General features: G+C 51.5%; 2 protein-coding genes across 52 annotated transcripts; one reads left to right on the forward strand and one right to left on the reverse strand.

Moving 5' to 3' along the window:
* The first annotated feature begins 239 nt into the window (after positions 1-239).
* Positions 240-3,832, forward strand: TUFM (Tu translation elongation factor, mitochondrial). Of its 2 annotated transcripts, none has more exons than XM_002756015.6 (10): positions 240-370; positions 482-676; positions 1,171-1,337; positions 1,593-1,697; positions 1,786-1,950; positions 2,097-2,229; positions 2,314-2,418; positions 2,548-2,699; positions 2,793-2,912; positions 3,485-3,832. In XM_002756015.6, exons 1-10 carry the CDS (start codon positions 319-321, stop codon positions 3,656-3,658), a joined length of 1,368 nt encoding a protein of 455 aa, XP_002756061.1. In that variant the 5' UTR covers positions 240-318; the 3' UTR covers positions 3,659-3,832. The 2 variants fall into 2 exon arrangements, with proteins under 2 accessions (XP_002756061.1, XP_078201213.1); XM_078345087.1 differs by having other exon boundaries at positions 1,786-1,923.
* Positions 3,833-9,781: 5,949 nt separating this feature from the next.
* On the reverse strand, positions 9,782-24,344 carry ATXN2L (ataxin 2 like). Of its 50 annotated transcripts, none has more exons than XM_078345046.1 (24): positions 23,515-24,344; positions 21,663-21,699; positions 21,388-21,444; positions 21,234-21,305; positions 20,715-20,865; positions 20,128-20,252; positions 18,052-18,143; positions 17,193-17,393; positions 16,437-16,612; positions 16,159-16,269; positions 14,653-14,847; positions 14,485-14,556; positions 14,164-14,234; positions 13,694-13,989; positions 13,540-13,609; positions 12,813-12,959; positions 12,608-12,680; positions 12,327-12,514; positions 11,834-11,963; positions 11,619-11,740; positions 11,257-11,466; positions 10,890-11,079; positions 10,527-10,563; positions 9,782-10,261 (listed from the first exon to the last, which is right to left on the reverse strand). In XM_078345046.1, the coding sequence occupies exons 1-23, from the start codon at positions 23,814-23,816 to the stop codon at positions 10,532-10,534; spliced, it is 3,120 nt and encodes a 1,039-aa protein (XP_078201172.1). In that variant the 5' UTR covers positions 23,817-24,344; the 3' UTR covers positions 9,782-10,261; positions 10,527-10,531. The 50 variants fall into 50 exon arrangements, with proteins under 50 accessions (XP_078201172.1, XP_078201170.1, XP_078201171.1 ...); XM_078345044.1 differs by having other exon boundaries at positions 9,782-10,284; XM_078345045.1 differs by having other exon boundaries at positions 9,782-10,284; positions 10,522-10,563.
* Between the last annotated feature and the right edge of the window lie 451 nt (positions 24,345-24,795).

Raw genomic sequence — 24,795 nt, forward strand, 5'->3', positions numbered from 1 at the left:
GCGTCGGTGCTTTAGGGGCGCTCCCCAGTGCCCCCCGCGGCCTCCAAAGAGAACTACGTTGCCCATCAGCCCGTGAGGCCCGAATAGTGGAAACCCTCTACCTCATTCTTCGCCCCCGAGACACATGCCCCCTACATGACGTCTTCAGCCGCGCGCCAGAAGTCCGCGGAGACGGCCATAGACACTGGCGGGTAGAGGGGACCGGACTTGCCCTCCTGCCCTGTACTTCCGCCGGAAGTGCCTTCTAGCCGCAAGCGCCCTTCATCCGCTGCGCGCTCCGGCTGCTTGTCCCGGTTCCCCGGTTCCCGGGGCGCGTGTATGGCCACAATGGCGGCCGCCACCCTGCTGCGTGCGACGACCCGTTTCAGCGGTGAGGGGTCGGGGAGGGTGATGGCGGCCCAGGAACACATTGGGGGCGTGGTAGGTGGCTGGGTTTGGTCTGAGCCTCGTCCTGCCTGACTCCAAGCTTGGGTCCCGGCAGGTCTCGCCGCCAGCCCGACTTTCCTGCTGCAGGGTCTGTTGCGGCCGCTGAAGGCCCCGGCATTGTCCCTCTTGTGCCGCAGCTTGGCCTTGGAGGCCAAGAAGACTTACGTGCGCGACAAGCCACACGTGAATGTGGGCACCATTGGCCATGTGGACCACGGCAAGACAACGCTGACTGCAGCCATCACGAAGAGTGAGTGGGGTGGGCGCGTCTAGCAACGCCCTATCAACTGCTGGAACGTCGAGCCAGGGAGGCGAGACCAGCAGAGTGGAGGAGGAGTTTACTGTGGCCCCCAAGTTTACTGCTGGAGGAGTTTACTGTGGCCCCCAAGTTTACTGCTGGAGGAGTTTACTGTGGCCCCAAGAGCCCGAACTTATGCGGCGGGTGAATTGGGAGATGCAGGAGACAGATTTCCCCTGATCAGGAAGAACTTTGTGATCCTCCAGCGGCTTCTCTCTAGCCGTAGGGAATGCTCTGCAAGCAGAGTCTGTACTCTTCTAAAGAAGTCATAGGGCCGACCCTTAAGGCTCTCTTAACATTTCTTTCTGACCCATAGTTCTCTCTGCTGGAAGAGTTAGAGATTGGAGGAGGTTGTGTCTTAGGTGGGGAGAGTTCAGGGGTGTGGTCTAAGCTCTGCTTCTAGCACTGGAATTTTAGCTGAGAGGTGTATTCTCTTCCTCCTTTAGTTCTAGCCGAGGGAGGTGGGGCTAAGTTCAAGAAGTACGAGGAGATTGACAATGCCCCGGAGGAGCGAGCCCGGGGTATCACCATCAATGCGGCCCATGTGGAGTATAGCACTGCCGCCCGCCACTACGCCCACACAGACTGCCCGGGTCATGCAGATTATGTTAAGGTGAGGGTTGCAGGGGACACTGGAGACAGGGCCAGAAGCTGCCTCATTTCAGGATAAATCTTAGGCTTGTGGGGAGGGGGTTAAGATATTCAGTGTTTGGATATAAGATGGTAGGTTTGTGGGCATGGCCACTCAGAATGGGTGGTGGTGAGATGGCCAAGAAAGGGGGCCTCAATTTCTAAGTGCTACACTTGGCTGCATGGATGTGGACTGAAGAACTCGTTGAACCTGGTTGTTTCCTCTCCTCCTACCCAGAATATGATCACAGGCACCGCACCTCTTGATGGCTGCATCCTGGTGGTAGCAGCCAATGATGGCCCCATGCCCCAGACTCGAGAGCACTTACTGCTGGCCAGACAGGTACTCCAACCCTGAGTAGGGGTGCAAAGGGGGAGAATGGGTAGTTGGGCCCCTCCAGACACTGTCCCTGTCTCTCTGCCATCTACAGATTGGGGTGGAGCATGTGGTGGTGTATGTGAACAAGGCTGACGCTGTCCAGGACTCTGAGATGGTGGAGCTGGTGGAGCTGGAGATCCGGGAACTGCTCACTGAGTTTGGCTATAAAGGACAGGAGACCCCAGTCATCGTAGGCTCTGCTCTCTGTGCCCTTGAGGTGAAGGCCGGGTCAGGCAGAGTGGCTGCTGCAGAGAGTCAGGCTAGATGGTCAACCAGAGCTCTGCTCTGTGTCTGGGAAGTGGTTTTTGGTAATTGAGAGGAGCGGAATACGAATTTCAGAGTCCTGTCACTTCCCCTCAACAGGGTCGGGACCCTGAGTTAGGCCTGAAGTCTGTGCAGAAGCTTCTGGATGCTGTGGACACTTACATCCCCGTGCCCACCCGGGACCTGGAGAAGCCTTTCCTGATGCCCGTAGAGTCGGTGTTCTCCATCCCTGGTGAGGACTGTGCCTGCTCCTACACACTCTCTATAGCAGCAGCGTAGCTCTGGGTCCCTGATATCCTGTCCTGTTACTTCCCAGGCCGTGGCACTGTGGTGACAGGTACGCTAGAGCGTGGCATTTTAAAGAAGGGAGATGACTGTGAGCTCCTGGGACATAGCAAGAATATCCGCACTGTGGTGACAGGTACGGGAGGCCAGCCTGGGGAGCAGGGGCTGGCTGCAGGGTGGCCTTACCCCTGGCAGATCCCTTGTGCCTTCCCTCTGCCTCACACTCGCTTCCCTTCTCCCTTTTCCTTTTCCCCTTCCCTTCTAGGCATTGAGATGTTCCACAAGAACCTGGAGCGGGCCGAGGCCGGAGATAACCTCGGGGCCCTGGTCCGAGGCTTGAAGAGGGAGGATGTACGGCGGGGCCTGGTCATGGTCAAGCCGGGTTCCATCCAGGCGTGCCCCAAGGTGGAGGCCCAGGTGAGGGCTCCAGGTGATGGTGGGCAGGGCTGAGCCAAGCTGTCCCCAGCATTCCAGTCAAGCCCAGCTCACCCTCATTGCTCTCTTCTCCAGGTTTACATCCTCAGCAAGGAGGAAGGTGGCCGCCACAAGCCCTTTGTGTCCCACTACATGCCTATCATGTTCTCCATGACGTGGGACATGGCCTGTCGGGTTATCCTGCCCCCAGGGAAGGTATGGTGGGTGGGAGGAATGTAGGGTGGAGGGGGGACTTTTTATATCACCTTTGCTTCACTTAGTTCCAAAGACAGACTGTGACAATCCAAGTGGCTTTATTTCCTTGGGTGGAAAGGGGCTGCTTGTGCTGCTAGCCAACATAAGGGGCATGGCTCATGGACTTAGAGGTGGGGAGTCCTCATCCAGTATGCCGTAAGCTGAAGCAGGTTAAAAGCTTAGCTCTGCCAGCAGTTTACCCACAGAAAGATTTCCTAGGTGTCTTCTTTCTGAATTTCACTGTATGAAAGCTTAGGAAGTCCTGGGACCAGGAAACTGCATAACCACAACTTCCTAGACATTTTTTCTCGAGACCACACCTTGGGAGCATTCATCACTGGTCTCTTTCATGTTCTCCTGTCTCAATATGCTGTTTGCATCTGCCTGACAGCCTGGGATGGGTGAACTGTCCCCAGGCAGAACCTTCCCCTGCTGCATTTTCCCATGACTCTTAACCTCTGAGGTAGCCAACAAAATGTTAAGGAATGAAGGCACTCTGGAGGCCATGCATGATCCTTCTCTTCCCACTCTAGGAGCTTGCCATGCCCGGGGAGGACCTGAAGCTCAACCTAATCTTGCGGCAGCCAATGATCTTAGAGAAAGGCCAGCGTTTCACCCTTCGAGATGGCAACCGGACCATCGGCACGGGTCTAGTCACTGACACACCAGCCATGACTGAGGAGGAGAAGAACATCAAGTGGAGTTAAGTGTGCAGACCTCTGCTCAGGTTTCCTTGTGCTGGCTAGGGCTCCCTCCTGCTTCTGGTGGCCCCTCAGGGCACAGGCTGCAACCCAGCAGAGGGCAGCTAGATGGACACTTCCCCTAGTTGGAAGGGTTGGCCTGCCTGGTTTGGGAGGTCAATAAACTTCTGTGAATAGTAAGCCAGGCTGCATCCTGTGTCCTTTGTGTGAGTTGGAAATGATGGGGGAGGACAAAAAGGATGTCAAACCCCAGACAGGGAGAGCTTGTGAGATCCTAGAGCCATTTTAATGGAGAAATTGAGTCCAGTGAGCTTAGTGATTGCCTAGATGCAGTAGAATGCCATTGAATAGCCTCCTGGGAAATACTGGGAAAGATATTCTATCATTCTGGAGCCAGCATGGCCTCAGCTCAGGTACCAGACCCACCTTGTTTCCTCAGAATACTAAGTGGATGTTTAGCGCCCATTCACATTCTGTAGGTGTAGGGACTGGACAGGCATACCTCAGACACTATAGATTTGCTTCCAGCCTACCATAATAAAGCAGGTCACAGAAATTTTTGTTGGGGGTAAGAGATAAAGGGTCTCACTGTCACCTAGGCTGGTGTGCAGTGGCACCATCCTAGTTCACTGCAGCCTGGGATTCCTAGGCTCAAGTGATCCTCCCACCTTGGTCTCCCAAACTGCTGGGATTAGAGGTGTAAGCTACCATGCCTGGCTCCTCACATAAAACTAGTAACCTGCTGCTAGCCAGAAGCTCACTGATAGCATGCAAACACATACTTTTTGTGTGATGTGTATTATACACTGTATTCTTACAATAAAACTAAAGAAAATGTTAAGAAAATCGTAAGGAAAATATATTCACTAACAAGTGGAAGTGGATCATCGTAAAGGCCCTCATTGTCTTTACGTTTATTAGGAGGCCAAGGTGGGGGTGGGATGAGGGGGGCAGGCAAACTCCACGTAACTTGTATTTGAAAAAATTTACATGTAAGTGAACCTGTGCAGTTTGAACCCCAATTGCTCAAGGGTCAACTGTATAATGTGTAATGTCTAAGAAAACTTTTTTTTAAAGACACCTGAGCTGAGATTGTACCATTGCACTCCAGCCTGGATGACAGAACACCCTGAGCCCAGTTGAAGGCTTGCCGCTCCTGCACCACCCCCACGCCCATCTGCTGAGTGATCTTGGGACACCAACCCTGGCCATTTTTAGCAGCTAAGTGGCTACCACATAAAATCTTTTTTTTTTTTTTTTTAAACCTGAGACAGAACAGGACTTGTCTCAAAAAAAAGAAAAAAAAAGAAAAAAGCTTTAGGCCAGGCATGGTGGCTGACGCCTGTAATCCCAGCACTTTGGGAGGCCAAGGCAGGTGGATCATGAGGTCAGGGGTTCATGACCAGCCTGGCCAACATGGTGAAACTCCATGTCTACCAAAAATTAGTTGGCAGTAGTTCGTGCCTGTAATCCCAGCTACTCAGGAAGCTGAGGCAGAGGATCGGGGAGCCAGAGGTTTCGGTGAGCCGAGATTGTGCCACTGCATTCCAGCCTGGCAACAGAGTGAGACTTTGTCTCAAAAAAAAAAAGCTTTATTGCTTAAAAAAAAAAAAACAAACTCCTGATAAAGACAAGTGAGCACATGCTGTTGGAAAAATGGTGACTTTAGACACGCTTGACAGTTGCTGCAAACCTTCAATTTCCGGGAAGCACGATTAAGTGGAAGTGCCATAGGGCCATGCCTGTATTTTGTTCATTTCTAGACCCAGTAAATAAGAAGTACTTGGAAAGTACCTCTGCAAGATAAATGAGCAAGTCCTGAAGTGCACTTGAGGGCTCATCACTGCTCATCACCAGTTCCAGTCACAGGGTGAGCAGCTGAATGAGTTTTGTTTTCACCATTTACTGGTTGAAACATTCCTTAAGAAAAGGCTCAGTGCAGCAGGATTACTGGCTCACACCTGTAATCCCAGCACTTTGGGAGGACCAGGTGGGCGGATCACAAGGTCAGGAGATTGAGACCACCCTGGTCAACATGATGAAACCCCATCTCTGGCCGGGCGTGGTGGCTCACGCCTGTAATCCTAGCACTTTGGGAGGCTGAGGTGGGTGGATCACCTGAGGTCGGGAGTTCAGAACCAGCCTGGTTATCATGGTGAAAGCCCATCTTTATTTTTAAAAATAAAATAAAATAATTAAAAAAAAAAACCATCTCTACTAAGACGACAAAAATTAGCTGGGTGTTGGTGGCAGGTGGCTATAATCCCAGCTACTCAGGAAGCTAAAGCAGGAGAATCACTTGAACCTGGGAGGCGGAGGTTGTAGTGAGCCAAAATCACACCACTGCACTCCAGCCTGGCAACAGCGAAACTGTCTCAAAATAAGTAAATAAAAAATAAAATTAAGAAAAAAGGCCAGGTGTGGTGCCTAACACCTATAATCCCAGCACTTTGGGAAGCCAAGGTGGGCAGATCACTTGAGGCCAGGAATTTGAGACCAATCTGGGCAACATGGTGAAAACCTCTCTCTACTCAAAATATAAAAATTAGCCAGACAGGCCAGGCGCAGTGGCTCACACTTGTAATCCCAGCACTTTGGGAGGCCAAGGCAGGAAGATCACCTGAGGTCAGGAGTTTGAGAGCAGCCTCGTCTCTACTAAAAATACAAAAGTTAGCCGAGTGTAGTGGTGGGCACCTATAATTCCAGTTACAGGGGAGGCTGAGGCAGGAGAATTGCTCGAACTTGGGAGGCAGAGGTTGCAGTGAACTGAGATCACGCCATTGCACTCCAGCCTAGACAACAGAGTAAGACTCTGTCTCAAAAGAAAAGAAAAAGGCCAGCTGGGCACAGTGGCTCACACCTGCAATCCCAACACTTTGGGAGGCGGAGGCAGGAGGCTCCTTTGAGCCCAGGAGTTCTTGAGCAGCCTGAGCAACATAGGGAGACCCTGTTTCTATATAAAAAAGAAAAACTAAATTAAAATAAAATTAAGAAAAAGGCCACTTATCTAATATGCAGGGAATAAAATGCTGAATGGATTTTCAAAAACTTGGGAGTGATGACTAGCAAGGATGCTGACACCAAGCAAAGCAAGGCTTGGCAGCGATTACCAGGCACCCCTATCACAAGTGAATCTTGACAAATGAATACAACCAGGATGGCTAAGATGAGCTCCCAGAAGGGAGGGCTCTTGGGCTCAACTTAAGAGCTGTTTTGGGAAAATGCAAAACCTGATCTTTGACTCTTAAACAGAGGCAAACTAAGGGAAGCAGGTGAGAGCAAAGGTGGTGGTAAGAACTTTGCAAAAAAGAATTGACTAATGACGCGGCAGATTTGTCTTCCCCTCAGTGCTCAAGGCAAGGCTGACAAGGGCTGCCTAGGGGAATTTCTGGCTGGCTGAATGTTAAGTCCCCTTCCAACTCATATTTCTGCCCAAAGATGGTAAACATGCAGTAGTCTCTGCCCTTATCCCTGGTTTCAGTTATCCGCTGTCAACCTTGGTCTATGTTACTTTCTTTTCTTTTTTTTTTGAGACAGTACTCTGTCACCCAGGCTGGAGTACAGTGGCAGGATCTCAGCTCACTGTAACCTCCATGTCCCAGATTCAAGTGATTCTCCTGCCTTAGCCTCCCAAATAGTTGGATTACAGGTGCTCACCACCACACCCAACTAATTTTTGTATTTTGAATAGAGATGGCGTCTCACCATGTTGGCCAAGCTGATTTCGAACTCCTACTAACTCAAATAATCTACCTCCCTCGGCCTCCCAAAGTATGAGATTACAGGCGTGAGCCACTGCGCCCGGCTGGAATTTTCTATTTAGCAGTTCACATTTTAAGTTGAGCACCATTCCGATAGTGTGATGAAATCTTTTGCCATCCTGCCAGAACATGAACCATCCTTTTGCCTGTTATTCACTTTAATAGCCATGCTGGTTATCAGATCGACCCTCACAGTACTGCAGTGATTGTGTTCAAGTAACCCTTACTTACTCAGTAAATGGCCCCAAAGCACAAGAGTATTGTGCCTTAGAAACTAAACCTCATCATAGATAGTAAACATAAGGTTCAGTACTACAGGCATCCACTGGGGAGCTCTGAACACATCCCCCACAGGTACAGGGGGACTGTTATACAATCTGCAGTCCTTCCAGAAAGCATCAAAATGACTACTCAGCCAGGCATGGTACCTCACACCTGTAATCCTCAGCACTTTGGGAAGCCAAGGTGGGAGGACAGCTTGCGCCCAGGAGTTCAAGACCAGCCTGGCCAACAGGCCATTTTTTTTAATGAGACCCCATCTCTTAAAAAAAAAAAAAATTAAAGACTACTAATACTTGTCCTATTTCACAGTAAAGACCTGTCTCTCCACCTGTACTTCAAATACCCTGAGCCCAGTTGAAGGCTTGCCGCTCCTGCACCACCTCCACACCCAGCTGCTGAGTGATCTTGGGACCCCAACCCTGGCCATTTTTAGCAGCTAAGTGGCTACCATATAAAATCTTTTTTTTTTTTTAAACCTCTTAGAATACTCCCTTCTCCCCTCCCCACCACGTATACCTGTTAACAAGTTCCATATCTGCATACCCTGGGACTCTTCCTCAATACTGTAGCCTTCACTCTTCCTCTCCTGGTCTCTGTCAGCTTTCTCTAGCTTTGGTAAGAGTTAAAACACCCCTACCACTGAGCACCAGCCCTTAAAATCCTGGAAAAATGCAATCACATCCATTTTACAGACAAGGAGACCAAGGTCAGGTCTCTCAGAGAATTCCCAACAACCTCCTTGAAAAACTACCTCCTTTTATGGAGGTAGTTTTACCTCCTGTGGTTAAAAAATTAATTAAAAAAAAAAAAAACCTACCTCCTCTAAAGCCTGCGGTCATTTCCACATCCCATGCTTCAATCTTCTTGTCCCACCCATAATGCCTAATTTCACTTCTGCTCCCCAGTAAATCCAGTTCTTTAACAATCCTCTCCCCTCTTCTCTAACACCTTCACCTTTACAACTCTCACCCACACTCTTAGCTGCACACCAATCAGGCCTTTAATTCCAATGACCATAAACATTCAGCCTTCAACATAAAGAAGTGCATGTAATTTATGAGGTACTCATATTAGAAACAAACTTAAGGCCAGGTGCAGCAGCTCACACCTGTAATCCCAGCACTTTGGGAGACCGAGGCTGGTGGATCACCTGAGGTCAGGAGTTTGAGACAAGCCTGGCCAACATGGTGAAGACGTCGCTACTAAAAATACAAAAATTAGCCGGGCATGGTGGCAAGGACCTGTAATCTCAGCTACTCAGGAGGCCGAGGCAGAACTGTTTGAACCTAGGAGGCGGAAGTTGCAGTGAGCCGAGATCGCAACACTGCAATCCAGCCTGAGTGACAGAGCAAAACTGCCTCAAAAAAACAGAAATGAAACTTTACACCTTGAGATGACACCAAGATGAGAAAACAGTCACTGGGCAGCTGGATGAGCTATCTATGCAGCAGTTCCGGAGCCAGCCAGCGGCAGCATCCTCAGGAACTATGCCACTGCACTATGCCAATCTTGGGACGGGGACTCCTATCTCATGTGCTTTTAGCCATCCAGTAATCCAGAACCTCAGTCATCAACTATACAGCTTCACGTGAAATCTGGAACCCACCTTCAAATCAATGGCACAGGAGGCTCATCTGGCTCCCTATCACCCTAGGTTTCAAAAACAGGCCACAATTTTTTTTTTTTGGAGACAGTCTTGCTCTGTTGCCAGACTGGAGTGCAGTGACGCGATCTCCACTCACCGCAACCCCTGCCTCCTGGGTTCAAGTGATTCTATTGCCTCAGCCTCCCAAGTAGCTGGGACTAGAGGCACACACCACCATGCCCAACTAACACTTGTATTTTTAGTAGAGATGTGGTTTCACCATGTTGGCCAGGATGGTCTCTCTTGACCTCATTATCTGTCTGCTCTGGCATCCCAAAGTGCTGGGATTACAGGTGTGAGCCACCGTTCCCGGCCAGTAGCCACAAATTTTACATAGAGGTGGCGGAACAGGTGACAATGCAGCACCTACCAATGTCACATAAGACTGATAACTGTCATCCCACTCTAGTCTCCAAGGAGGAAACGAGGCAGGTTAAGTTAGTTTAAAATTTTATTTTTTTTTATTTATTTTTTAATATTTTTATGTAATAAAAAGTAAAAGTCCTTGTCCAGCCATCCTCATGGGGCATCTGTCTGTCTCTCACACAGGTCACTCAAGTTAATGGGAAAGAAAGAACAGGGGGCCCAAGTCTGAAGTTATAAATAATAGAAAATAAAAGATCTTCCGTCTCCAGCGGGGGAATAGATGAGAGGATGGGAGGGCAAGACTGGGTGGGGACGGGCAGGGGCAGAGCAGGAACCCCCCCACCCCTGCTGGACCCTGGCCCTGCCCTCTGAGGCCCCTCCCATTCAAGGTGCTTGGCAGGAATTCCCCAGCTCCCCTGGGGAAAGGGGGGATGGGGGGGCTGGGAGTGGTCCGAGCTGCTGGGGGAAGAGACATAGATCACTCTTCCCTCCACTCATGGAGGTCTCAGGTCGCGGCCAGGACAATCTTCAGTTCCCCGGGGGGTGGAAGGGGAGCTGCTGGGAGGGATGAGATTGAACTGGTTGGAGGGGAAAGAGAAGAGAGCAGGAGCATTAGAACCCAAGCAGCTGTCCCTTCCTCCAATGCCGTCCAGTAGGGGTGTGGGGGTGTGTCTGGGAAGGAGCGGCCTCCTCAAGGTGTCTCAGGGGCTGTCAGAAGCACAGGTCAATCGCTGTTTCCCAGTAAGCCAGAGCCCTCACTTGTGTGCCCAGCTCAGCCCCCCACACCCCAGTCTGGCCCTGTCTGCTGCACTGACCTTACCTCGGCTAAGTCAGGAGACAGTCGGGGTCACTGAGAGCTGGGGAGGCAGTGGGGAGGGGGGCTGCTGGATCACAACTGAGCGAGGACGGAGGGAAGCAAAGGACAGAGCCAGGAGCAAGCCCCTGGCGGCGGCGACTGTGGCTTCTGCCCACCCTACATACTTCACAGACAGGTGCAGGTCGGCGGGCGCCCTGTGGGACAGCCCTGCCTCCAAGACCCCTCACTCCCCACCCAGAACCCGTGCATCCTGCCCCACCTGCAGCCCCTCAGCTCTTCCATGCCAAATTCCCCCAGCTAATGAGAACTCACGAATCCTGTCATCGGCTCCTCCTGGAAATCCAGGCGCCTGGCCAGGCTGCTCACCTTGGGGGTGTCCGATGTAGGGGTAGGGTGAGGGTGTGGAAGCTGAGAGTGCAGGCACCCCACTCTGGGGCACCGCGCCTTGGGGGGGCCCCCCATGACTCTGGGGTGGGTGCAGCAGCATCACCTGGGGCGGGTGGGGAGCCCCAGGGTGAGGGGGCGGGGCTGCTGTGATTCCAGTTTGGACATGGGCCTGTGGAGAACAAAAAAAGTAGCCAGGAGAACCACAGAATCCTGAGACGGACTCTGAGAGCCAGAGTCAGGGAGCACTATGGCAAGGTAGAACCAGGGACTTGGCAATGGGATGGCCCCATTGCAGACAGGCCGTGGCAAACAGACCCAAGAAGTAGTGGGTCGGCTGGGCTCTTACCTGGGTAACATGGGCCATGTTGGTGAAGCCGTGGGGCAGCTGCTGGTGGTGGATGGCATACACAGCGGCTGGCTGGGGGAAGCTGCTCTGAGGGGACTGGGCAGAAGGTCCCGGTGGCAGAGAGGGCGGTGTGCCTGTCAGGGCCCCTGGGTGGTACAGATTCTGCTGTGGCTGTCCACTGCCCAGGTGTGGGGCCTGCCCCGCCTGATGCTGTCAGGGGGAGGGGAAGGTTGAATGCCACCCAAGCCAGCTACTTGCTGGCCCTTGGTCCTCGACACTGAGACATGCCCCTAGCTCTATCCCACTCTCCCAGCCACCCATTCCTGCCCTGACCACTACTCGGCACCCCCAACAGCAGGCACCTGGACAGGACTGGGGGCCGCATGCTGGGACTGCGGCTGGCTCCCGGTAGGTGTGGTAGCTGGCTGCGGCTGGTGGGCATGGAGCTGCGTGGCATGGTGTGGGTAGGACTGGTGAACAGTGGCTGTAGCAGGGAAGAGGGAAAACCAGTGCTGAACACACCAGAGAGGGTCAGCGCACAGCCCAGAACAGAAGGGCCAGGCGCAGCAGGACTCACCATAAAGGGCTTGCGGGGTAGGCTGCTCCGCAGAAGGGTACTGAGGGGTGGAGGATGACACGATGGCCTGGGGATGGCTGCCCGACGTCAGCATGCGTGGGTTGCTTTGAAGCATGGGGGCAAACACCGGCTGGCAGGACAGAGAAAGAAGTGGTTGGCAAAGTCAGCCAGGAAGGTGTCTTCTTGCCAGTCACTGCTTGCATAGCACGGCTCGGGCCTCCTCACAATCACCCTATTGATTCAACATTCTCAGCAATCCCACCCAGCACACACTACTTCCGCTACACTTCAGAGATACAGATATCCAATGCCTTGTTACAGGTGCCACACTAAAGCCGGAGTTCAAGCCCAAGTGAGACACCGCCAATCCCACAGCTGGCCAATCCCATCCACAATGCTGCCTGCCGCCCCCAGCCAGCTCCCGAGTCTCTAGAGAAGACGCGATCCCTATTAGGGGCCCTGGATCCTCACTGCCCTCCTGGGCCATAGTCACCTGTGAGGGGTAGTGGGCCATGGGCTGCATCATGGCAGGCTGGCCTGGGAACTGCTGAGGGTTGTAGGGAATATAGGAAGAATAGGGTGTGGCAGCCACCAGAGGTGGGCCAGCAGCCGCAGCAGCCTGCATCATTGGCGGGGCTGAGGCTGGCTGGTGTTGGTCCGAGCGCTGCGGGGGCAGGGAGCCTGGAGGAGGGGAAAGAGAGCAGAGTTGGTCAAGCTCCACCTGCCAGTAGGCCCTTGGCAGCCTCGAAGCCTGCCCCTCCCAGCCCTGCTCACCTTTTGCTCCCCGGTACTTGCCCTGCTGCCCAGGCACTGAATTAGATACAGGATATGGATACATCTGAGGTGCCTAGGGATGAGGACACAGAGGAGGCTGAATGACTTGCTCACAAATGCCCAGAACAGGCCTGACATGGTCCCTCAGGCAGCCCCACCAAATCCCACCCCCCTAACCCTGGGCCCAGTCAATCTTTCCGCATACCTGCACAGCTGGTCCCATGTGGATCTGAGGTATGTAGGAGATGTACTGGGGGCTGTATAGCCCACTCTGGCCTGCTGTCAGCACCGGGATGGAGGGAGTTGAATGAGTCCGGGGCCCCGGAGAAGTTGGAGTACTAGTGGATTTATTCTGCAAAAAACAAGGGAAGACAATTTTATTTCGTATCTTCCTTTCTACTCCTGGCCATGCCTTCAGTAGTAACAGCCAGCATCCATGAAATGCTGGGTACCAAACACATTCTGCACTGATCTTGGTTAAGCCTCGCACTAAACCCTGAGAGATGAGCATTCTCAAATTACAGGTGAGGCGGAGAATTTAAGTGAAATTTAAGAATTTAAGTCCAAGATCACAAACCTTCCAAATACAAGCGCTTAAGCCAAGTTAGCTGGCCCAAATAGAGCTTCTGTTCATGACTACCCCACTCTTACCCCACTCTTAATACTCCCTCAGCCAAATGCCAAGAACCAAAGAAAAACCTGTTAACTCCTCGTCAGACTCACTGGGATCTCTGGTCACCCAACCCTGGAGAACTGAGTCCACTTTCCCCAAGCCAGCCCCAAAGTTGCCATCCTTACATTTTTATGACATCTCCTCACACTGCCTGCTAGTCAAGTGGTCCTGGAAGTGAAGCACTCCCCCTATTCATCTATAAGCACTGCCCAAGTCTCCTCACAGAAACCAAAGTCCACATTTTCCCATCCCAGCTCACCACAGACAGCAGAGGCTTTGTGGGATTGAACTCCTTGGCATTGGGGTTCAACGTTGATTTCTTCACTTGTCTGTGAAATAAAGTACAGTAAATCTTCACGGCTTGCTCCCGTCCCTCCTGCCATCCTTCCAGGGCACCAGCATGCTCCACTCACTCAGCAACAGGGCCTTCATCCTTGTCCTCCCCCTTAATAAGGCCCACCGGGGGGCTGCCGGTTTGGCTTGGGCAAGGTGGTGGGGGCTGTTCTGGCCCCTCAGTGCCTCCTGCTGGTGCCAGGGGTGGTTTGTCCTCCTTATCCGATAAAGACTCTGTCTTGGAGGAGACAGGAGACCCCATGGGCTCTGAAGCCAAGAGACCATCAACCTCCTTCTCTTTTCCTTTGGCCTCCTCCTTTAAGATCCGGGGAGGAAAAGGATCCAGGCTGTTCTCCGGTGAGCTACTGGGCTGAAGCTGGAAGGGAGAAATACATACATGGTCCAGTCTGACCTAGACCCTAGGCACTGCTTTCTTCTTTCATCCTTGATTTCATCTTTTTGACCCCTACCTAGTCCTTTGCCTCATCTATGAAGCACCCCTAACCCCTTTAACCTGCCAACATCCAGCTCACTTCCACAGTTCTCTCACCTTAAACTGGGCCCCAAACTTTCTTAGTTCTTCCAGTTGGAATCGTTTCTGTTCATTCTGAAGACCAGGGACTACGAGAAAACAGTGAAATAGAAGAAAATACAACACATTCTTTCTCTAAGGTGACTACGCAGTGCCAAGAGAATAGAGGACAAGTTAGCAAAGAAAAAAGGAGAAACTCCTGAGAATCACAGAAGTGAAATTGCGATCTATGGGCTGATAAACATTGTTTGCCTCTGAATTCCAACAAACTTAACTAAAATACTCTCCCCCAGACAAAGGAGCATTAGTCCTCAGCAGAAAAAAAAAAACCACCCTCACCTTTCCCAGCTATCCGAGCCAGCTCCTGGGGCTCCAGAGTTCTCCCAGGTTCCTTGGTAGAGAGTTCTTTTACTATGCAAGGAGAGAGAAATGCCCAAAAGTCCTTCTGTCCAGAACCACACATCATACTCAACATGCATCCACAGCACTCAAACACCTAGCTCTTACCATCTGTGGGGGCCAGGGAGATCTTTGGAGAAGCTGGGGAAATGGAGCCCACTCCAGGATCTGAGACTGATGAGGTCACAGGGATGGAGGCTGAAGAGGTTGGCACTGCCGAGCCGATGGGAGGCTCAGGACAGGAAGCTGAGATTGGGGCAGGTGCAGCAGACTTGGGAGAACGTGGGGGATACATCCGGCCCACTGGAAGAAAAGGAGGAGCTGTGGGATGGTTACTACTGGTCTACAGTAGTAAGTACAAGGGCCGTACTCAAATCAGCAAGAAAGTTTACACACTATACACCTAGGGTCACCAACTTAAATGTCTAGAAGGCCAAAGCAGGTAACATAAGCAGGTAAATGGCCTGGTAGGCATCATCAGTGACTGGAATGGTTTTTGTTTTTTTAGACAGAGTTTCACTCTTGTTGCAAAGGCTGGAGCGTAACGGCAAGATCTTGGCTCACTGCAACCTCTACCTCCCAGGTTCAAGTGATTCTCCTGCCTCAGCTTTCCTAGTAGCTGGGATTATAGGTGGCTACCACCAAACCCAGCTAATTCTGTATATTTTTTTTAGTAGACATGGAGTTTGCCACGTTGGTCAGGCTGGTCTCCTGAACTCAGGTGATCCACCCCGCCCCACTGACTGGGATGCTTAAGGGGGTTAACTGGGATTCTGTCCCAGTCAACTCAAGCTATGCAGCAAGGCAAGCTCAGTTGACAGAACTTCCTGTAATTCAAAAGAAACTAAAAATTTTCTGTGGTTTCTATTATTTCGTTTATTTATTTAGATAAGGGTCTTGCTCTGTTCCTCAGACTGGAATGCAACCTCCTAGGCTCAGCAATCCTCCCACCTCAGCCGCTCAAGTAGCTGAAAGTACAGGTGCACACCATCATGCCCAGCTAATTTTTAAATTTTTTGTAGAGATGGGGTTTTGCCATGTTGCCCAAGTTGGTCTTGAACTCCTAGGCTCAAGCAATTTGCCCATGTTGGCCCGTTTTAAAAACTTAGCAAATGGCCAGGTGGATCACGAGGTCAGGAGTTTGAGACCAGTCTGGCCAACATAGTAAAATCCTGTCTCTACTAAATAACAACAAAAAAAAATGAGCCAGGTGTCGTGGTAGGCACCTGTAATTCCAGCTACTGGGGATGCTCAGGCAAGAGAATCGCTTAAAGAGGTGGAGGTTGCAGTGAGCTGGCGCCACTGCACTTCATCCTGGGCAACAATGTGAGATTCCATCGCACACACACACAAAAGTCAGCAACTGATTCAAATCTCAAAAGATGTCTGCCAAGCAGACATAACCCATGGATTGCTAGGTTGAGATTTCTGCACCAGAGAAACTGAAGATTTCTTTCCCAATATGACTAAATCCCAAACTCCCAAAACATCTATCTTAAAATTATCTCCCATTCCACCATTGTAACAACTGACATATTTATCAATTTATAAAACTGATGAAATTTATCAGTTTCTTTCTATTCATTTCTTCATCCGACACTACTGAGGCTTTACCTGCAGGAGGTGGTGGAACAGAAGTTTCTCCAGAAGGCCTATTACTGGGCGAAGACAGAGTCTTGGCACCTCTCAGAGGCCGCTGTGCCTTTGGGGACATGCGGGAAGGGCCTGTTTTTTTTTTTAAGATGAAGAAAATGTCAGAAGCAGCAGACAACCTGCTACATTACATTCCTACCAATGCAGCATCATTGCAACCCACCCAAACCCCTGCAATTACCCTCCCAACCTCCTCGGCATCCTCTTCCCTGCCCCACCAAGTTTACCTCATAACTCACCTCCATTGATACCACGGGCCTCAGAACCTGGGCCAGGGCTACTGTTGTCCAGATGGTGAGGGCCACGAGGTGGCAAAGAGCTAAGGCCAGGCCGCCCGCCCCGAGAGCTGCTGCATCGAACTCCTCCCCGGGGGCCTTCCCGGACTCGTTGAGGCAGAGGGATATACTTCCCCTCCCTGAGGAAAGAGTTCAAATAAGGCCAGGTAGCCACAAAACCCATGTTTTGGAAAGACGAAGCCATTTCTTCCTCTAAAGTCTCCCACCTCTGACCCAAACATACACACTGCCTGGCTCTAGCACTATCCCACTTGAAGATCTGCCCTAGTTAAATGTTCTGTGGCTTATGATCTTATGTGACATCAACTCTTGAGCCAACCAACCTGGCCGGTGCTCCACAATTCTACAACTCCTAACCTATAACAAAGGTAAGATCACACTGTAGTTCCAGGGGGAGCTTCTATAAGACACACATAATGTAGTTATATTTCACTTTTATAAAAAGAAATAGCACATATATATAAATGGATACCAAAAAAAAAAAAGGGAAAGTAAACCAAAGTTCTGAAATGTTTCTTTTCCTAGATCTACAAGCTTCATTCAGCCTTGTTACTTTGGACCAATTATATCACCCTGCTGGACCTTCAACCCTAAACCTATGTGTGACATTTCACATGCTCTCAAAGCTTAAACTACAGCACACATCCATCAACTCTAGGCCCAGGCCCCAGGACAGTCCCGGCTATTTGTGACAGTCACCTGGATGCCAAGCTGGGGCTCTCCCGCCCTGAACCCTGCCGCTGCACTGCACTGTGCTTCTCCTCTTCAGTGCGCCCATCATCATTCTCCATGGCGATCCGTAGGCGGTACTGGGGGCTTGATTCAATCTCTCGAGCTAACTGGGCCGCACGTAGCTCTCGCTGACGAAACTCTTCTGAGTTGTCCTTTTCTAAGGGCACCCTGAAACAGCACCCACAGACCACCACCATCCCAGTGCCAGGGGACAAAGAGGAAAAAAGGAAAAACATTTCAACCAGTTTGATCACCAGTTCAGGTACCTAAGTACTTAATCCTCTCAACTCAATATCTGGGTTTAACAGGCACCTACTGCGTCTCAGGTAGCCTTATCTGTAAATGTGAGGAACACGTAGATGCTTAAAACCTTTGGCCAGGCGCAGTGGCTCATGCCTGTAATCCCACTTTGGGAGGCCAAGGAGGGTGGATGAGGCCAGGAGTTCGAGATCAGCTTGGCCAATGTGGTAAAACCCCGTCTCTACTAAAAATACAAAACAATTAGCTAGGCATGGTGGCAGGAATTTGTAATCCCAGCTACTCAGGAGCCTGAGGCAGGAAAACCACTTGAACCCGGGAGACGGAGGTTGCAGTGAGCCGAGACCATGCCACTGCACTCCAGGCCTGGGTGACAAAGAGCGAGACTCCATCTCAAACAAACAAACAAAAAAACCTCTGCGGGAACAGTTCCACAAGGCAGAGCAGGAGCCGAAACAGCAACCCTGGACACCCAGGGAAGAATGAGCACAGTTCTACCTGGAAACTTGTCTTCTCTTAGTAACCCCACATCCCCAACACATCACCTGGAAAGCACCAAGACACTCACGTATAAGAAGAAAGACTGCTATCATAGGTGGTCTTCACACCGTAGTTCTCCTCATTGAACTTGAACATTTCATTGGGGTCCCATCCATTGGACTGGGGAGGAAGAAAGGCGGCTTTAAAATCCAGCAAGTAAAGCAACAACGACAAGTCACTTCCCTTCCATCAGGTTAAAAACTCCAAAATGTGACCAAATTGGCTGGGCACAGTGGCTGAAACCTATAAAAGCTGAGGCAGGAGGATCCCCTGAGGCCAGGAGTTCAAGGCCAGCCTGGGCAACATAGCAAGAGCCCATCTCTACAAAAAAATAACATTTAACAGCCAGGAGGGGTGGTACCTGCCTGGAGTCCTAGCTACTTGCTACTGAGGAGAGAGGACCACTTAAGCCCAGGAGTTTGAGGCTGCAGTGAACTCTCACGGCACCACTGCACTTAGGCCTGGGCAACTGGCTGGACCTGTAATCCCAGTACTTTGGGAGGTGGGCGGATCACCTGAGGTCAGGAGTTTGAGACCACCCTGGCCAATATGGTAAAACCCCATCTCTACTAAAAATAGAAAAATTAGCCATCCATGGTGGCATGTGCTTGCAGTACTGTCTGAGGCAGGAAAATCACTTGAACCTGGAAGGCAGAGGTTGCAGCAAGCTGAGATCAAGCCACTGCACTCCAGCCTCCAGCCTGAGCAAGAGTGAGACCCTGTCTCAAAAAAAAGGAAAAAAAAAAAAGCACCCGTCTCAAAAATAAAGTGACCAAACCAAGAATGAAAAAAATAGGAATGTGGCTGGCAAAAGTAATCAACTATTAATTGTAATTACTAACTGCAATTGTTAATAACTACTAACAACTACAGCATAAATTAGCAATAACCAATAAAACTGAGAAGTCTTAAGACCTAAAAATTCTATTTCCAAGATATCCCAGAGAAATTCTGGCACGTGTGCGTGGGAAATACCTGTTCTAAAAGTCCAGTAAGATACTATAGTTAGTAGCAAAATAATGGCAGCAAAATGCAGATAAGAATACAATTTGCTGTGCGTACATACGTATGTAAATATAGACAATACACAACAATAGAAGCAAAGAACTAGATCCACGTAGCACCACAAGAAATTAAAAAAGGTGAAAAAAAAGCCAATTCTTGTACAAACTAAACATAACAAAACAATAATGTATTTATTCACAAGACATTTGTTTCTCAACAGATGGTCGCACTGGTCCCAGGCTGAAGCACAGTGGTTGTTTGCAAGTTCAATCATAGTGCACCTCAGCCTCCTGAGTAGGGACTACAGGTGTGTACCACCATGATCAGCTCTATTCATGAGGTTTTTGTTTTTTTTTTTGAGACAGCCTCACTCTGTCACTTAGACTGGAGTCCAGTGGCATAATCTCAGCTCACTGCAGCCTCAAACTTCTGGGCTGAAGTGATCCTCCTTCCTTGGCCTCCCAAGTACCTGAGACTTACAGGCATGAGCTCACTACACTCAGCCTCAGGAGAGATTTTAAACCCCTCAGAGTAGCTGATTTGGGGAAGAGAAATGGGTCTATACAGTAATCTATACTTTTTGTTATGCTGAAAAATAATTTGATGCAAATGTTAGCAGTTGTTAATTATAGATAGTAATAGAGTAAGTTCGGTTTTTTTGTGTATGTGTGACAGGGCCGGGCCAGGCTGGAGTGCAGTTGCTGCGACCACAGCTCACTTGACCCTTCCCAGTCTCAAGTGATCCTCCCACCTCAGCTTCCCAAATAGCTAGGACTACAGGTACATGCGACCACACCTTGCTAGCTTTTATGTATCTTGTCAAGACAGGGTTTTGTCACGTTGTCTGGGCTGGTCTCAAACTCCCTGCCTCAAGTGATCCACTGGCCTTGACCTCCCAAAGTGATGGCCCTACAAACATGAGCCACTGCCCCCAGCTGAGACTAGGTTTTTAGTTTGCTATTTTCTATATCTTTCTATTTGTTACCTGACCATCATCAATAAGCAGCAGTAAATATTTCCCTCTCCCCTCAAATGAACCTCACTGTCAACAACTCATTCTGTCTGTCCAGATCCAGGTTCTCAGGGAAGGAGACTATACCATGTCGGACTCAAGGTCGTAGTCGTCGCTGTTGCTGTCACCCCCCTCCCAGCGCTGAAGCACCTTCTCTTTGTGTTCCCCATTCACTTTCGAGTTCATGGCAATGGCTGAATCGGTGAACTTGTCTGCGGAGGCAGAGGTGAAGATAAGGAGTCAGGCCATATTTCAGACTTCTTTCCAACACCCCCTAACCCCACTCCCCACAAGCTGCTCAGGAGCAAGAAATTTAAGAAGCCAAGAGTATGTGTGCCTATGTGTCAAAATGGCCAGGGGGTAGGGAAGCAAGAGAAAAAGTATAAAAAGCCTATCAAGATTATGATTCAAAAGAAAAAATAAGTTAAATGCTAAGTTAAGAAAATAGGAAGAACCACAACACAGACTGGAATTCATCCCATTATGTATTAGACATCAAGACATACTTTTAAGAAGAAAAATCCAGCCACTTCCCTCAGGAAAAAAAAAGAAAAGGCATTAAGGCAAAAAAAAAAAAAAAAACGAAAAAACCCAAACACATCTACATGTTCAACCTGCAGGCAAACTGCCCTCTATGCACACAGAGCAGGTCTGAGGTAAGCCTAGGACAGTACCTTTAGTAGCGTAGTTGAAGTCAACGTTTCGGAAGTGAACGAGCATGACGTCACTTGGCTTAAACACCATGGTGTCCACAATGTCCTCCCGACGAGGGCCACCTGCTGGCTCAGATGCTTTCCGGTGCACAGCATCCACTGCTAGTTCAAACTACAAATGCCCCATTCCCCACACCCTAGGGTCAGTTTCAAGAAATGTGAAGGCAAAAATAGCACCAGCTTTCTCTTATCCTTCCCAAACTTTTCACAACACCGCATCCTCAATACGCCTGGAACCAAGTGCACTGTTTTCTCAACATGAGCCACAGGACTTAGCAAAACTCACAAAAATTTAAACTTATTTAAACGTTAAAGTGCCCAGCCCTCAAATTTATCTTTTTTCCCTGCAGCACTATTCAGCATAGGCCTACAGAAACTAAAGGCATAATCTGACGCCACCCAACTGACACCTTCAATGAACCTATTTCTTTCTCCTCCTCCTCTGCAACTCCAAAAGTCATCACATTTGAGTACACTGACCTTTGAGCTTAGCGTCTTGAAGATACCCTCATAGGTGGTGCCATTTTTCACCTTTACATCACAAGTGGAGCCCTGGCAGAGAGGGAAAAATAGGAGTATCTCCAGAAAATGGATGCATTACGTTCCTTAACCCAGGGGTTAAGTACCAACTTACCACAACAGCGGTAAGAAAATGCAGCATTCTGGAGTTGTTGTAGACACCTTCAAACACCTGTCAGTTAACATAGGAGAGAGAATTAAAGGAATAACCAGTCAACACCTCACTTTCTTTTCTAAATGCCCACACTCTACTCATTCTGCCTTGTGTGTGTTGGGCCCACAGCCCTCCTGAGTACATCAGACTCTCTCTAGACCTAATGTGCCCTAAATTCTCACATTATGCATCTTTTAGGTCCACGTATCTTAAAGAGGGTGGGAGGAGACACTCACAGGTGATTGTGGGGGTCCCTTTCCTGTGCTCTGTCCCCTATAAGAGAAAAAAACAAAAAATTAGTTATTTAAGTCTGTTCAAGCCTTCTTAGACCACTTTGAAATTAATGTTCCATTCCAGAAGCATATACCACTTGATGATGCTGATTTGGACTACAAAATCATTAATCAGTAAGATTTTTTCCTTTTTTTTTTTTTTTTTTTTGAGAGGGTCTCCCTCTGTTGCCCAGGCTGGGGTGCAATGGCACAATCTCAGCTCGCTGCAGCCTCAAATCTTCCTGCCTTGGCCTCCCAAGTGGCTGGGATTATAGGTGGGCACCACCACTCCTGGTTTTTTTTTTTTTTTTTTTTACATTTTTAGTAGAGATGGGATTTCCCTATGTTGCCCAGGCTGGTCTCGATCTCCTGGGCTCAAGGGATCCTCCACCTCTGCCTCCCAAAGTGCTGGCATTACAGGCACGAGCCACTTCGCCTGGCCAATCAATAAGATTTTCATCTTGCAGAGGAAGAAAAAAGTAGGCGTTAAAAAGCCAGGAAACACATTTCCTCCTAATGCCAGTAAAAAAAGATCTCAATCAACAACGATTGTCAATTGCTCTAAAAACCAACGAGAAAGGGGTTAGGGCTGCCTGCATGTTACCAACAGATCAATGCTACGGATTAACCAAAAACCCACCCCAGCTGTGCAGGCAAAGCTCCAGGAGTGCAGCTTCGAAACTACCTAGCTCAGGCACATTACCTCCCAAACAGAAAAGACAATCATATTTTCAGCAGCCTGACGCCTCAAACCCTGGGAGGAGGGGGTATCCCTTCCACATCCCATCCCCTCGACCTCATAACTCATTCACCCCGTTACCCACTCTGCGGATGTCACCAAACGCCAGGTAACCCTGCTCGTCGCTGGCTGATGTAACCGGCGGTTGAGGAGGGCGAAGAGGGGGCCGCTGGCGGGGCTGGGGGACAGCGCAGCCGCAAAAGCCATCCACCGGGAGGCATCGCCCGGTCTGCGCCTGCGCACTAAGGCCCACGGGCCTCTTCAAAACCCCCCCACCTCGCGCGATCAGAGCCCACTGCGCCTGCGTGTGCCGCCACTCTCAGTTCTATTAACACACACGCACACACAGAAAAAACTGAGCAGGGCGTCCACTACTCATGCACCGCCACCAGACGAGCCCCTCCACGAACTGTCCCAGCTCCTGCCCTAGGTGTTCCAGGGACGCGCGAATGCCCGGGTCATGAGACCGAGCATCCACGCGCACGTACGGGAAGGGGGCGCGCGCGCCAGAGGTTCCCGTCCCGCAGTCCTCCCAGCCGTCCCTCCTTCCGTCCCCCCGCCCACCTCGCTCCCCTCCTACTGGCCAGACCGACGGGAAAAGGGAGGCAGCAACCCGCTCCCAAGTCCCTCCCTCCCCATTGGCCAAACTGTGGGCCGCGCGCCCCCCTCCATTGGCTACGGCCGGGGACCCCTTCCCGCAGCAGACTCCCTATTGGCTAAAGCCGGGAACCGCGAGACCCTTCGTGGTAATGGAACCGGGGACCCCGATCACCTCCTCGCCCCCCCAACTCCCCGTTTCGACGGCGCCGGCGGGATGCGCCCCGCCTCCCCTGAAGGCCGGGACTGCGAGCCCTGACTAGGCCCCGAGAGCCGAGCGCGGCCCCTCAGCGTTCCGGTAGCAGCTCGGGGACCCTTTCCCTCCGACCTGTTTGGACCTGAGGGGGCCCTCCCCCGGCTTCACGGGGGCTCCTCGCCCCGCCGGTGCCCCTCACGGTGCCGAGTCGGGGTACGCCCCGCCGGAACCGAGCCCGTCTCCGGGTGGCCGAGGCTTCCCCGCCCGGAGCCCACCGTCCTCACCTGGCGCTGCCGATGGTGGCAGCCCCTGGCCTCTCCTGGTGCTGCTGCTGCGGCGGCGGCGGCTGCGGCGCCAAGATGCCTTCTGTTCCCCGGCGGAGCCCGCTACCGGCAGCGGCCACAGGCCCCAGGCAGGGGGAGGCGGCCGCTGGAGGCCCGGGCGGAGCCGCGGAGGTGGCCAGCGGCCCCGGGAGCCCGCCGTTGGGAGGGCTGGTGCCCCCGGGGGGCCGGCGGGCCACGGCCTGTTGCGTGGGGGGCGGCTGCTGGGGCTGGGAGGGCTGTTGTGGCGGCTGAGGCTTCAACATGATGGCAGCGTCCGGAAGGGGAATCAGAGGGAAGGGAGGGAGAGAGGGGGCCGGGGCTGGGGCCCCGCCGGAGAGCGCGGGAAGCGAGGGGGATCGGGCAGCCGGGGCCCGCCGTTGGCGGGCGGGGGGAGCCCCGCGGTGTCGGGGGTGGAGAGAGAAGACCGCGGCGCGAGGAAGCGCCGCGAGGCGGAAGGGGAGGGGGTCTCGCGGGCTGGAGGAAAGCGAGAGGGCGCGAGCCGGGCTGGCGCGCGTGCGCGTCGCCGGGGCGCGGGGAGGGAGGAGCGCGCGGGCGGGAGCTCCCGGGGGGAGGGGCAGCCGGAGCGAGCGGTGGCGCGAGGTGCAGCGCACACCGGCGCGGTCACCTCCTGCGGTAGGGAGGGAGAGAATCAAGTCGGTGAACCTCGCACCCCTAGCCCTGGGAGTGGGTAAGGAGCGGCGCGGGCGCTCACGCGCGCCAAGGATTTAGGGTCTCAAGGTCTCAAACCGCCTTAGAAGCCGGCGGCCGCGGTCGCTTCACAATGAGCGTGTGAGGCGCTGGGGGAGGAGCCGAAGGCGCCAGAGGAAGGGCCGGCCGCTCCGCCCACATCGGCGCTGCGTCGCGACGCCTCCGCGGGAGTGTGAGGCGGCACGTCGTGCGTGAGGCTCTTCCGCCACTTGGGGGCCTTTGGGCGGAGCCTTAAGTGCCAAAAACCTCTCCTGGACTGGAGCGCCCGAGCGACTGCACTTTTAGGCAGGTGGTATGTTTCGCAAGGAGCTATTCTCCACCCTGTTTGCTTTAAGTAAAAGACTGATGAGCATAAATCCTTCGTTTGAGCGTGATATTTGCATATGAATTTATGCCTCGTCCTAAATTGTAAATTTTATTGATTTTAACCTAAATTGTTCTTCCATGCCCGAGAATGAATCTTTAAACTGTAGTAACAAAGACTATCTGAAGTCCAAAGTTCTGAGTTGAAAATCCTCCACCCAACCCTACAAA

Source organism: Callithrix jacchus, chromosome 12 (genome assembly GCF_049354715.1).
Source record: "Callithrix jacchus isolate 240 chromosome 12, calJac240_pri, whole genome shotgun sequence".
NCBI classification, from domain to species: domain Eukaryota; kingdom Metazoa; phylum Chordata; class Mammalia; order Primates; family Cebidae; genus Callithrix; species Callithrix jacchus.